The following is a 14,936-nucleotide window of genomic DNA, read 5'->3' as shown; positions in this document are numbered from 1 at the left end:
ACATTTGGATTCCCTTTTATCTTAGCCACCAATCCGTTCTCATGTCTCTTTGCCCCTCTTAATTCTTTTTTCACTTCTCCTCTGTACCTTTCATACACAGCCTGGTCCTGGTTCTGTTCAGGTACAACACATCTATCTTGAACAGGCCCCTCCTGCCACAGAACTGTTCCCAACTGTTCTCAGGAATCTGATGCCTCAAGTCCTACACCATGTCTCAAACATTAATCTCCTATTTCTATTCTCACTAGTGTGTGGCACTGGGAATAATCAAAAAGATTACTATCTTTGAGGTTCTGCTTTCTAACTTCCTCCCTAGTTCCTTAAATTCTGGCTATAGTACCTCAACCCTCTGCCTCCATATGTCATTCTGGTTCTTCCCATTTCTCCCGCAGAATATTCTGTACGCTCGCCATGATGTCCTTCACCCTGGTACCAGGGAGGTAACATACCATGCAGGTCTCATTTCAAAGATAGCCCGTGCAGCTCCCTGGTTATCGAATCCCCAATTACTAGTCTGTTCCTACATTTTGCTGTACCCACTGTGCAATCCTTTGCCTCATGGTGCCAGGCTCGAGACTGCACTCCTTCGAGGTATTGTCACCCTCATCAGTATTCAAAGTTGAATATCAATTTGAAAGTGCCACAGTCCTAGAGGATTCCTGCACTGCCTGCCTCTTCCTACTCTTCCAGGTGGTCACCAAGTTGCTAACCTGAATGCTATCTGGCTATGGGGTGACCACCTCTTGGAACCTGCGATCTAGGAAGCAGTTCTTATGTCCTGCAGTGAGTCCTGTTGCCCTTCACTCCCAGAAACCCTCAGCATGAGTTTAAGCAGCTGGAGGCACTACTACAGATGTGGGCCTCTGAGACATAGGAAGCTTCCGGAAGCTTCCTGAAATTCCCACATAACACAGGAATTGCAGACTATAAGTTGCAGCTGTCTCTCCATTCTAATTAGAAACATAAAATACCCGATCCTTAGATACAGATGATTAATTAAATAATTGCTGTTTACTAGCTCTAATCTACATTGCTTTTGTTTTAATTCACTGCTCAAAGCGAACTAACCAAAAGTGTAATTATTTACTCAAACTTAACAAGAGCCACTAAGTTACTAAACGCAAAGAACCTAAATATTAGATATCTAGATAATTAACCTAGATACGTATCTTAGGATCCTCAGGTTCTGTGGCTCCATTCCTTTTGAGTTGGCATGAGGAATTGCCTTACTCCTCACCACCAAATTCCTATTATCACTAAATTCTCAACTTCTACTCTGTTTGCGATTCAGTCTGGTTGTGAATGACCCAGCTCTGTCATAGGAATGCAATTCCTGTCTTTTTTCTGTCATTACCCTATAAATTATGATTAATGCCATGGAAAATCTGGTATTATTATAGTTTGTTTGGATTGTAGGCTTCACCTTAGACAGTCCCTACATAGGAACATAGGAGCAAGAGTAGGCCATTCAATCTGTCGAGCCTACTCCACCATTCAGTTAGATCATGGTTGATCATCTACCGCAACGTCACTTTCCCATGCTATCCCCATATCCCTTGATGTCATTAGTATTGTCTTGAATATGCTCAATGATTGAGCCTCCACAGCCCTGTGAGGTAGAGAATTGCAACGATTCACCACCCACTGTGTGAAGAAATTCCTCCTCATCTCAGTCTTAAATGGCCTACCCCTTATTCAGAGACTATGTCCTCCAGTTCTAGACTCACCAGCCAGGGGAAACATCCTATCTACATCCACCCTGTCACGCCCTGTAAAAATGTTGTAAGTTTCAATGAGATCACCTCTCATTCTTCGAAACTCTAGAGAATACAGGCCCAGTTTCCTCAATCTCTCCTCATAAGACAATCCCGCCATTCCAGGGATTAGTCTGGCACTCTGTTGCACGCCCTTGATGGCAAGTTTACCTTTCCTTAGATGAGGAGACAATGTTCCAGGTGCAGTCTGACCAAGGCTTTATACAATTGCAGCAAGATTCTTTACTCCTCGACTCAAAACCCCTTACGATGAAGGCCAACATAGCATTTGCCTTCCTAATTGCTTGCTGCATCTGCATGCTAGCTTTTAGTGACTCATGAACAAGGACACCCAGGCCCCTTTGGACATCAACACTTCCCAACCTCTCATCATTTAAGAAATACTCTGTCTTTTTGTTTTTTCTACCAAAGTGGATAACTTCATACTAATTCATGTTATATTCCATATGCCATGTTCATGCCTATTCACTTAGCCTGTCCAAGTCCCCTTGAAGCCTCCTTGCATCCTCCTCACAACTAACATTCCCACCTAGTTTTGTGTCATCAGCAAATTTGGAAATATTACATTTGATCCAAATCATTTATGTAGATTGTGAACAGCTGTGGCCCCAGCACTGATCCTTGTGGTAGCCCACTAGTAACAGCCTGCCATCCTGAGAATGACCCGTTTGTTCCTACTCTCTGTTTTCTGTCTGTTAACCAATTCTCAATCCATATTACCCCCAATCCCATGTGCTCTAATTTTGTTTACTAATCTCCTGTGTAGGACCTTATCAAAAGCCTTCTGAAAATCCATGTACACCACATCCACTGGTTCTCCTTTATCCTCAAAAAACTCCAACAGGTTTGCCAAACAAATCCATGTCGACTCTGCCCAATCATATCATTATTTTCTAAATTTCTCGTTATCACATCTTTTATAATATATTCTAACATTTTCCCTACAACTGACATCAAACTAACAGGTCTGTAGTTGCCCTGTTTTCTCTCTCTATCCTTTCTTAAATAGTGGGGTTAAATTTTCTACTGTCCATTCTGCAGGAACCTTTCCAGAATCTATAAAATTTTGAAAGATAACCACCAATGCATCCACTATCTCTATAGCCACCTCTTTATTAATACTAATTTCTTTCAGTTCCTCATTTTCACAAGTCCCCTGGTTCCGTAGTATTTCTGGGAGATTTTCTGTATCTTCTTCCATGAATACAGACACAAAGTAATTGTTTCGTTTCTCCACAATTGCCCTGTTCTCCATTATAAATTCTCCTGTCTCTGCCTGTAATGGACCCACATTTGTCCGCGCTGCTTTTTTTTTTACATGCCTAAAGAAGCTTTTACAGTCTGCCTTTATGTTTCTCGCTAGCTTTCATTCATATTCTATTTTCCCTTTCTTTATCAGTTTCTTGGTCATCCTTTGCTGGATTCTATATTGCTCCCAAATCTTGGGCTTACCACTTTTTCTGGCAAACTTATAAGCCATTTCCTTTGATCTAATGCAATCTTTAACTTCTTTTGTTAACCATGTTTGATGCATCTTTCCTGTTGGATTTTTGTGTCTTAGAGGAATGTATATTTATTGTAGACCATGTAATACTTCTTTAAATACTAGCCATTGCCTGTCTACTGTCAAATCCTTTAGTGTATTTTCCCAATCCACCATAGCCCGACCTGCCCCTCATGCCTTCAGAGTTTCCTTTGTTCAGATTTAAGATCCTAGTTTCAGAATGAACTATATCACTTTCAAACTTAATGTAAAATTCTTTCATATTGTGTTCAATATTTCCCAAAGTCTCCTTTACAGCACGGTTATTAATTAGCCCTTTTTTATTACATAATAATAAATCTAAAATAGCTTGATCCCTAGTTGGTTCTTGAACGTACTGCTCCAGACACCCATCTTGTACACACTCCAGGAATTCATCCTCCACAACATTAGTGCTAACCCAGTCTATGTGTAAATTAAATTCACCCATTATTACTGTATTACGCATGTTAATGCACCTCCAATTTCTTGATGTATACCGTGCCCAACATTACCACTACTGTTTGGTGCCCTATAAACAACTCGCACCAATGTTTGCTGCCCCTTGCTGTTTGATTGTGTTGTCCTATCATTAAGAGAAAACACTTATCCTCGTCAAGATCTCTTGCACGAATCAAACTTCACTTCACTCAATCTGATTAGAATTGTAGAATCACAGAAGCTTACAGCACAGAAGGAGCCCACTCAGCCCATTGTGCCTGTACTGGGTCTTTGAAAGAGCAGTTCTGATTAGTCCCACAGCCCCACTTTTTGTCCATAACCCATTGTCTATGGGTGTCAGTAAAATCGGAGTAAAGATGAACAGAGTGTGCGAATTGTCACCTAATTAGGAATCCACTTAGCTGAGTATACTGGTGCCATTAGAATTTTATTCTGGACTTGCACCTATTGCTTAACAAGGCATAATTTTTATAATTCTCTGTGCTTTGAATAATACGATTTACGATGTCCTTTTATTTCAGAAGAGAGTATTAGTTTAATCAGTAATGAAAATGTTTGTTCTCCAGACATCCTGGGAATCAAGCACACTTGGCTTTTGGTTTACTGAACTATTGGAGCGAAATCGTCAATTCCATTCCTGGATTTTTGAAGGGCGACCAAACTGCTTCTGGATGACTGGCTTTTTTAACCCTCAGGGATTTCTAACAGCAATGAGACAAGTAATGCTAATCTCCTAGTCTCTAGTTTATTGTTGAGGTTTTGTACAATTATCATTGATACCTGCTTCTAATTAATATTTCTAAGGTTGTGCAGGTGAAATTATCTACCATGCTACTTTAAATTCAACCATACTTGTCAAAAATAACATATTCTGATTACCTTCTAGTTCTTTGTTTAAAACTAATTAAGGTTATCTTTTTACCTCTGGACTTGACTGTTCCAATGCTCTCCTGGCCGGCCCCCTTTCTGCCACGTTCCATAGACTTGAGCTCATCCAAAACTCTGCTACCCATATCCTAACTCACACCAAGTCCCATCAACCCTGTGCTCGCTGACCTACATTGGCTCCCAACTTACCATTGTCTCGATTTTAAAATTCTCATCCTGGATTTCAAATCCCTTCATGACCTTGCCTCTCCTTATCCCTACAACCACCTCCACCTGCAACCCTCCAAGATCTCTGCACTCCTCTAATTCTGGTCTCTTGCGCATCCCTGATTTTAATCGCTCCCCACCATTGGTGGCAGGGCCTTCAACTGCCTAGGCCCTAAACTGTGGATTTCCCTCCCTAAACCTGTCCACCTCTCTACTTCTCCTTCTTTAAAACACTCTTTGACCAAGCTTTTGGTCACCTGCCCTAATATCTTCCTACGTAGATTAATGTCAAATTTTGTTTGATAAACATCCTGTGAAGCACCATGAGGAATTAAAGGTGCTATAATAAATTCAAGTTGTTGTTGAAATCTCTGGTAATTGCAATGAACGACTTTGTTAAACTAGCTCACATAAACTAATTTCAATTATTATCAGTTGGGATTTCAAAAAATGCTACTTTTGCATGCTACCTTGGAACATTTCACTATGAAAACTAACTACACAGTGCACTGCAGCAATCCACCAAACTTGCATTAACAGCTCCTCCTAGCCCCGTGATCTGTAGCACCAAGGTGAAGAGCAGAAATGACATGGGAACACTATCACCTGCAAGTTTCCTTCTAAGATACAAACTGTCCTGACTTGAACGTATATTGCTGTTCCTTCATCGCTGTTAGATCAAAATCATGGAATTCCATACCTAAAATCATTGTGGGAGCGAAATCACCACACAGACGGCAGCAGTTCAAGGAGAAGGCCCATCACTACCACATTCTCATGGCATCTGAGACTGGATTGCAATAAAGTATTCTTGTCTCCATTAACCTACCTATTTGCATTCCACATATTGATCACTCTCAGCATGAAGAAAATTTCCTGATATCAGTTCTCAATTTGCCTTTCACCAATTTGAATCTGTGCCACCTTACCTACATCATAGTTTTAGTTGATGTAGTGTTCTGGATTTCCCATATCATTTACTGAAGTGAGCCTTGGCTCAGTGGTAGCGCTTCCACATCTGAGTCAGGTTATGGGTTCATACTGCAATCCAGCTTGCTCTCGTAAGTGGAGACAGGGGTTCCTGACGCCGAAATTGGTCTCAGTAGTGCCCATTTTGGGGCACTACACGGGTCCTTAAGATTCTAAAATAGTGCTTTCTGCATGCATGCGCAATTCTGAAGTGAAGTGCATCAGGTTCCATATTGATAAAGAGGCTAACGTGTATGCATCCAACGTCTGCCGGTGGCATGCAGAACAGGCAGATCACAATGTCAGTCAATGTACAACTCAATTTGATGCCAGCATTGCCATTTTGCAGCACCGCACTCCAGCCTACACCCTCTCTTAACCTCCCACAGCTGAACATATGCTCAATGGCATGAATGACCCCTACCAGCATCAATAATAGGGATCATCAACTACTTACAGGTTAATTGCTGGTTTATTTCTTCTGATTATTGCTGCAATTCTAGATGTTTTGGAAGCTTTTTATAGTTGTTTGTAGTTTCAAAAGGGAGTGATCTGGCAGGTACTTGAAGTATTTTTTGCTGGCTTGTGCACAAATCAGTTGCTTCCAGATGTGTTTGGACTATTAGGCCTTGCTTTTGGCACTGAGGATGACTGGGAGAATGAGCAGAGGACATGCAGAGCACGTCAAGCTACTAGAAGAGAAAGGAGGAGGAGAGGGAGAAGGGCTCTCAGCAGGAGGCCATATCCACCCAGGGTGTTTAGGGAGCAATTCTTCTCCTGAATCAATGTTTGAGATGTCTGTGCTTCACTATGGAGGTCCACACTGAAATTTGCTACCACTTCAACCCCAGACCAAGTCAAGGACTGTATTGCCAGTGACTGTGAAAGTGACTGCGGTTATAAACTTTTATGTGTCTGGCTCCTTCCAGGTTGCTGCTGGAGATATAAGCAACATGTCAAAATTTTCAGTACACTGCTGCATAAGGAATGTCTCTGTATACATAGAGAGACAACTTCATCTCATTCGCTCATGCTGGAGAAAAGCAAGCAAGTGAGCACAAGGGATTGCAAGGATTGCAGGCTTCCCCATGTTGCATAGTGCACGCATATTGCTTTACATGTACCTCATCTCAACTCCGCCATATACCTGTACTGATTCCACTCGCTCAATGTGCAGCTGGTGTGTGACCATAGGCAGAGCATCATGCAGATCAATGCCCGATATTCTGGCAGCAGTAACGATACATTCATTTTGTGGCAATCTGCTGGGCCAGCTTTATTTCAGGGCACCATGGCAAACTAAAGGGGGGCTACTGGGTGGCAAGGGCTATCCACTGATGACATGGCTCATGGCTCCACTCTGCAACCCATGCACATGTGTGCAGCAGGCATACAACGATAGCCATGCTGCCACAAGAAATCTGATGGAGCAGACCAGTGGTACCCTGACGCAACAATTCTGGTGCCCGCACCACTCTGTAGGACTGAGCGGATCTCAGGTTTGGTGGTGGTATGCCGCATGCTGCTCAGCCATTCCATTATGAGGGAACAACCCTTGCCATCACCTATTAGACAAGAAGCTGAGGACCAGGAGTAGGAGGAAGAGGTGGAAGAGGCAAAAGAGGAAATTTTTGAACAGCTAATTCAAGTGCATTACTAGAAACCTCAACCCCAATCACCAACAGCCCTACATTATTTATCTTTCCTTTTTCACTGACCATCACATTGTCCTCTTGCCCACAATGAAAAAATAAAAGCCAATGCAAATACACATTCCAAACCAAACTTATAAATTAAATCTTGCCGTTTCTGCAAACAAAAGTAGATTAATCATCCTTGTGCACTCACTTAGTGCCTGTCTTCCATGTGCCTTTCCTTGTCCTTGTGCTTCTACAAGGTGCTATCTCACTGGCTGTAACATGTTGGTGGAAGGCTGCTGACATTCACTGGAGGATATTGCAGATGGCCTTGGAGGATACCATTTTGGCATGGGCAACAGCAGTCTGGGCTGGTTGGTTGACAGGCAACTGAAACAGCACTGGAAAAGTGGGGGCATGCCTGAGACTGGTCCAAAATTCCCTAGATTCTAGAAAGGGCCCAGAGGGTTGGAAGTTAGAAAATGTAACACCGCTATTCAAGAAAGGAGGGAGAGAGAAAACAGGTAACTACAGGCCAGTTCGCCTGACATCAGTCATTGGGAAAATGCCAGAATCTATTATGAAAGAAGTCTTAAAAATGCATTTAGAAAATCATAGTAAGATCAGAGTCAACACGTCGTTGAAAAGGGAATCATGTTTGACAAATTTATTAAAGTTTTTGAGGATGTGACTAGTAGGGTAGATAAAAGGGAGCCAGTAGATGCAGTATACTTGAATTTCCAAAAGGAATTCAATAAGGTATCACACAAAAGGTTAATATGCAAGATAAGGGCTCATGGAGTAGGGGGTAATATAGAAGCATGGATATAGGATTGGTTAACAGACAGGAAGCGGAGAGTAGGGATACTAGGCCACTTTGTCGCCTGATGATACAAAGTTAGGTGGGAATGTAAGTTGTGAGGAGGACACAGAGATATAGACAGGTTAAGTGAGTGGACAACAAAGTAGTAGATGGAGTATGATTTGGCGTTGTGTGAGGTTGTTCACTTTGGTAGTAAGAATTGTAAAGCAGAATATTTTTCAACATGTGTAAAACTTCTAAATGTTGATGTTCAGAAGGACTTGGGAGTACTCGTCCAAGCAACACAGAAAGTTAGCATGTAGGTACAGCAAGCAATTAGGAAGGCAAATGGCATGTTGTCCTTTATTGCAAGGGGATTGGAGTACAAGAATAAGGAGGTCTTGCTACAATTGTATAGGGCTTTGATGAGACCATACCTGGAGTACTGTGTGCAGTTTTGGCCTCCCTTTTTAAGGAAGACTATACTTGCATTGGTGGCAGTAGAGCAAAGGTTCACTAGATTGGGCACTGGGATGAGAGGCTGAGTAAATTGGGCCTCTACTGTCTGGATTTTAGAAGAATGAGAGGTAATCTTTTTGAAACGTACAAGATTCTGAAGGGGCTTGACAGGGTAGACACTGAGAGATTTTTTCCCCTGGCTGGGGAATCTAGAACACAGGGGCACAGTCTCAGGATAAGGGGTCGATCATTTAGGACTGAGATCAGGAGAAATGTCTTCAGTCAGAGGGTTTTGAATCTTTGGAATTCTCTACGCCAGAGGGTTGTGAATGCTCCATTGTTGAGTATATTCAAGCCTGAGATAGGCAGATTTTTGGTCACCCAAGGAATCAGGGATATGGGGAGTGGGCAGAAAAGTGGATTTGAGGCAGAAGATCATCCATGATCATTATTGAATGGCGGATCAGGCCGGAGAGACCATATGGTCTACTTCTGCTCCTATTTCTTATGAGCATGTATGCTGTCACTCAGAGAGAGGACAACATGTTTTTGCTCCATGGAACCACTGCTACTCTCCCTAAGTGGCACCTCAGCAATCCTAGTAATATGTTAAAGAACAGTTGTCTGGGTTGCTGTGACACCCTAGAAGCCCCTTTGAACACCATTATCCAGAACCATGTTGGCAGCAGTCTGAGCTTCCACTACAACACTCATATGTTCGGTGGCTGCTGCTTGTGCTGCAATGGAAACTGCGACAGTGGTCATCAAATGCTGTATCATGGATGATTGCACAAGTGTGTTGGAGTTGTCCACCATTTCTGTACTGGAAAGGATTAACTCTAAGCTCTGCGCAAACATCTGTGCAAAGTTGGCACTGGGCTCCTCTGTGTATCTTGACATTGAATGCTTCCCAATGCATGAAATATTTCAGGGTGTACATCTATTAACCTATTTCTGTAGTCTAGCCCATCAAAGTCTTCATCTGAATCCTCTGTAGCATGTGATCTCACACCGCAGTGAGCTGGCAACTGTGCTCTCCTTTCTCCTTGCCCTGGCTGCAATGCACCTGTGCCTTGTGTCTCATCACTTGCAGTTCTCACCTCTGTGCTATCTTCTAAATTATGTGTACTGTCAGTATATGAGCTGGTGACTGCAATTGTTAAATTGAGTGATGGTGTGTCTTCATCTTCACTGTCCTCCTGGTCTTCCATAGCCTGGGATGATTGAAGTTTTTGGATATTTGAAATGAAAAAGGGACAAGTGTTGGGTTGTGGTGAGAGGACAGGAACAAGTAAGAAGTACATGCTTACACCATCTGCAACTTATAAGTCAGAAAGGAGTTAGGGATGAGAGAGAAGTGGATGTGAGAAGAAGGATTAGGTATGCGGATACCGTTAGCTTCAATGGCTTCATTCTCGCAGGTGGTCATGGCCTAAGGGATGGCCCTTTCCCATAATGGCCAGCATAATCCTCAATGAGGGTTAGAACATGCAGGTGCACCTCGCCCCCTCTGATTAGTTCCTGCTGCCTCTAGTTGTGTGCTACCTTCTTCTACAAGTGAGAAGGAAGTGTGTCAGTGAGTGTTGTGCAATCTGTTTGGGTGATGTGGCTGTCAAAGTTAGATATCTGTCAGTGTGTGTATGGTGTGAGATATCGGTGTGAGGCTTGCAACTGTGCTCAGTGTGTGAGGGTGAGGTGAAACATATGAATGTTAGGTATGAGTTGACCTAGACCTTGGTGGACAGGGCACAATTTCAAAGTTTGCAGATGATACGAAACTTGGAAGCATTGTGAACTGAGGAGGATAGTCTGGAACTTCAAAAGGACATAGACAAGTTGGTGGAATGGGCAGACAGGTGGCAGATGAAGTTCAATGCAGAGAAATATGGTGATTCATTTTGTTAGGAAGAACATGGCGAGACAATATAAAATAAAGGGTACCATTCTAAAGGGGATGCAGGAGCAAAGGGACCTGGGCGTATATGTGCATAAGTCATTGGAGGTGGCAGAACAGGTTGAGAGAGCAGTTAATACAGCCTACAGTATCCTGGACTTTATTAATAGGGGCATAGGGTACAACTTGAAGAATGTTATGTATAACACACTAGTTCGGCCTAAGCTGGAGGATTGCATCCATTTCTGGGTGCCGCACTTTAGGAAAGACTTGAGGGCATTGGACAGAGTACAGAAAAGATTCACGAGAATGGTTCCAGGGATGAGGAATTTCAGTTATGTAGATAGATTAGAGAAGTTAGGATTATTTTCCTCGGAGAAGAGAAGGCTGAGAGGTGATTTGACAGAGGTATTCAAAATTATGAGGGGTCTGGACAGAGTAGATAGATAGAAACTGTTCCCACTCGTGAAAGGATCGAGAATGAGAGGGCATAAATTTAAAGTATTTGGTAAGAGAAACAAAAGTTACATGAGGAAAAACTTTTTCACACAGCGAGTGCTTACGGTCTGGAATGTGCTGCCAGAGAATGTGGTGGAGGCAGGTTCAATTAAAGCACTCAAAAGGGAATTAGACAGGTATATGAAAAGGAAGAATGTGCAGGGTTATGGGGAGAAGCCAGGGAAATGGAACAGAGGGGATTACTCTTTCAGAGAGCCAGTGCGGACACGATGGGCTGAATGGCCTCCTTCTGCACTGTAAAGGTTCTGTGAGTCCTGTTTAATTGAGATTATTGGTAGTTGAGTGGTGGGGGTGTGATGAATTGAGCAGTGTCTGAGGCTACTGGTGCAATTGGTAGGATATGGCAATTGAAAATGCATTGACTGACGTTGACCACTCAAATGAGGTCGTTAGAGCTCTTCTGGCGCTGCATCCAGGTCTTTGGGATTACAGTCCTGGCATTAAGCTCCAAGGCTATCTGTTTGCACTGCTCTCTCATCATGTGTCTGGAAGGTCTCCTACACCCATCTTTCGCACCCCCCCCCCCCCACTTCTGAGGGTCTAGGACATCTCTCCTTCTTACCAACTCCTCCAACAAGACCTCCAGTGCAATGTCTGAAAACCTGGAGGCCCGCACTCTCCCATGATCAGCCATTCTTCTCTCTTTCCCAGGTCAGATTCAGTTGCAGAATGACTCCCAGCACCAGCTATGGAAACAATACGCTTCTCCTTTAAGAGGTGCAGGCTAGCTTTAAACATTGGAAATAGAAGCAGGAGTAGGCCATTCGGCCCTTTGAGCCTGCTGCGCCATTTATTATGATCATGGCTGATCATCCAACTCAATAGCCTGTTCCTGCTTTCGCCCCATACCCTTTGATCCCTTTAGACCCAAGAGTTGTATCTAACTCCTTCTTGAAAACATACAATGTTTTGGCCTCAACTGCTTTCTGTGGTAGCGAATTCCACAGGTCACCACTCTCTGGGTGAAGATATTTCTCCTCATCTCAGTCCTGAAAGGTTTACCCCATATCCTTAGACTATGACCCCTGGTTCTGGACTCCCCCACCATCGGGAACATCCTTCCTGCATCCACCCTGTCAAGTTCTGTTAGAATTTTATAGGTTTCTATGAGATCCCCCCTCACTCTTCTGAACTCCAGCGAATGTAATCCTAACCGACTCAATCTCTCCTCAGACGTCAGTCCCACCATCCCAGGAATCAGTCTGGAATACCTTCGCTGCACTCCCTCTATAGCAAGAACATCCTTCCTCCGATAAGGAGACCAAAACTGCACGCAATATTCCAGGTGTGCCCTCACCAAGGCCCTGTATAATTGCAGCAAGACATCCCTGCTCCTGTACTCGAATCCTATCTCTATGAAGGCCAACACACCATTTGCCTTTTTTACCGCCTGTTGCACCTGCATGCTTACCTTCAGCGACTGGTGTACGAGAACACCCAGGTCTCACTGCATATTCCCCTCTCTCAGTTTATAGCCATGCAGATAATAATCTGCCTTCCTGTTTTTGCTACCAAAGTGGATAACCTCACATTTATCCACATTATACTGCATCTGCCATGCATTAGCCCACTCACTCAACTTGTCCAAATCCCCCTGAAGCCTCTCCGCATCCTCCTCACAACTCACCTTCCCACCCAGCTTTGTGTCATCTGCAAATTTGTAGATATTACATTTAGTTCCCTCACCTAAATCATTAATGTATATTATGAATAGCTGGGGTCCTAGCACGATCCCTGCGGTACCCCACTAGTCACTACCTGCCATTTGGAAAAAGACGCATTTATCCCTACTCTTTGTTTCCTATCTGCCAACCAATTTTCTATCCATCGCAATACACTACCCCCAGTCCATGCGCTTTAATTTTACACGCTAATCTCTTATGTGGGACTTTGTCGAAAGCCTTCTTAAAGTCCAAATAAACCACATCCACTGGCTCCCCCTCATCAACTCTACTAGTTACATCCTCGAAGAATTCTAGTAGATTTGTCAAGCATGATTTCCCTTTCGTAAATCCATGCTGTTCTGCCCGATTCTACCACTGTCCTCTATGTGCTCTGCTATAAAATCTTTGATAATGGACTCTAGAATTTTTCCCCCTACCGACATCAGGCTGACTGGTCTATAATTCCCCGCATTCTCTCCACCTCCCTTTTTAAATAGTGGGGTTACATTAGCTACCCTCCAATCTGTTGGAACTGTTCCAGAGTCTATGGAATCTGGAAGATGACCACCAATGCATCCACTGTTTCTAGGGCCACTTGCTTAAGTACTCTGGGATGCATACCATCAGGCCCTGGGGATTTATCAGCCATCAATCCCATCAATTTCCCCAACACCATTTCTCTACTTCTACTGATTTCTTTCAGTTCTTCTCGCTCACTAAGTAGTGAAAGTTAGTAATGATGTTGGACTCCCTGCTAATGCATGCAGCCAATGTACAGCACAGAGCACGCTGGTAGTCCCTACACCTGTTTTTGTGGGGTTAACCAATTTAACCTCCCCTGTGTCTGAACACTGGGTTGACATCCATCAGGGTACTTAGGTCTGAGGCGAGCAAAGTTCCCCCCGCCACCGCCCCCCCCCCCCCGCCACTGTATCTCCAGCAAGCAGAAAACTACAGATCTGGCCTCTGAATACTGGGTTGACTCCCACTCGTATCTGATGGGTGTGGAGTGGTAAATCCCCAATTCCATTGAGCCGGACCCCCGATCTAGCAAACAACCTGCCCACATAAAAGATGGATGTAAAGATAATGCAAGAAATGGGTCGCCTCATATGTCACTAGGCACAGAAGAAAAGAAGATGAACTCTCTTATATACCTCCATAAGGTGTCTTCTTGTCCCACATCCTTTCAGGGCTGAAACGCTTCTCAAGTTTCTCTATTTTCTCCTCAATACTCAGTCCACTGATAATTGGGATCAGCCTTGTGGTTCTTCTATACGCTGTCCCCGTTGCTTCAATGTCTGCCCTATTTCTCAGTGATCAAAAGGCCTCAGGTTCAATCCTTGGTCTCTGCTGATTTAGTTGATCTGAGCCATAATGACACATGGTGCAATTGATGTAGCTACAAACCTATAACAGGCAAAATTCAACTTTAACGGGGGTCTAAAACTGGCGGTAGTGGATTAGCTTTATACACCCTGCCCGATTTCCTTTCCACTGGCTTCAAGGTTTGTTTTAGAAATATATATCTATTGGTGTAAGACTAATAATAAGGCTTTGCTGTCGCATATGAAAGAAAGCAATGGTGATTCTTCGTTGAAACATGTATGCAAGAACAGTTAATTTGGCATGGCTTTTGTTCCCTCACAGAAGTTCTTTCATAATATTCTCTTGAGAAACAGTTAGCAATGTATTCAGTCAGCCTGAGCAAAATAATTAGATTAAATCTGAAGAATTTAATCTTTAAATCTCTGAGGAACACTTTGTTCATCAATTCTTTCAAGCTTTAGAAAGGGAGTTGCATTATTATGTTTATGTACATAGCAAACACTGCATCAATAATCTCACACATAATTAAATGTGTAATTTTGCATAGCATTTCAGATGCACAAGGAATGCTACTTTATATTGAAACACTCCAAGGCATTCAACGTCCTGAAGATATACCACTATATAAATGAGTTTTTAATACAATGAAATCATTTAGATTTGTATTGACAAAGTATGTTTATACTAAAGTGTGAACGAAGTCAAAGTATGTTGACTTGAATGATTTGAAACATAAACCAAGATATCATGGAGATACGCATCGTTTAAGTGTCAGTATATCAACATTTAAGAATAGGTTAGAGAGTTGG

The 14,936-nt window shown here is 43.0% G+C and overlaps 1 protein-coding gene across 3 annotated transcripts in view; it reads left to right on the top strand.

Moving 5' to 3' along the window:
* Positions 1-14,936, top strand: part of dnah5 (dynein, axonemal, heavy chain 5) — a 610,401-nt gene that overhangs the window by 588,064 nt on the left and 7,401 nt on the right. For all 3 annotated transcript variants that reach the window (XM_068058833.1, XM_068058843.1, XM_068058824.1), the window contains one exon: positions 4,326-4,478. In XM_068058833.1, the coding sequence (XP_067914934.1) occupies positions 4,326-4,478 (153 nt within the window). The remainder of the gene's footprint in view (positions 1-4,325; positions 4,479-14,936) is intronic.

The sequence above is a fragment of the Heterodontus francisci genome, chromosome 2 (assembly GCF_036365525.1).
Source record: "Heterodontus francisci isolate sHetFra1 chromosome 2, sHetFra1.hap1, whole genome shotgun sequence".
Taxonomy (NCBI): domain Eukaryota; kingdom Metazoa; phylum Chordata; class Chondrichthyes; order Heterodontiformes; family Heterodontidae; genus Heterodontus; species Heterodontus francisci.
Note: the sequence above shows the minus strand (reverse complement) of the source record. Positions and strands in the feature narration are given on the sequence as shown.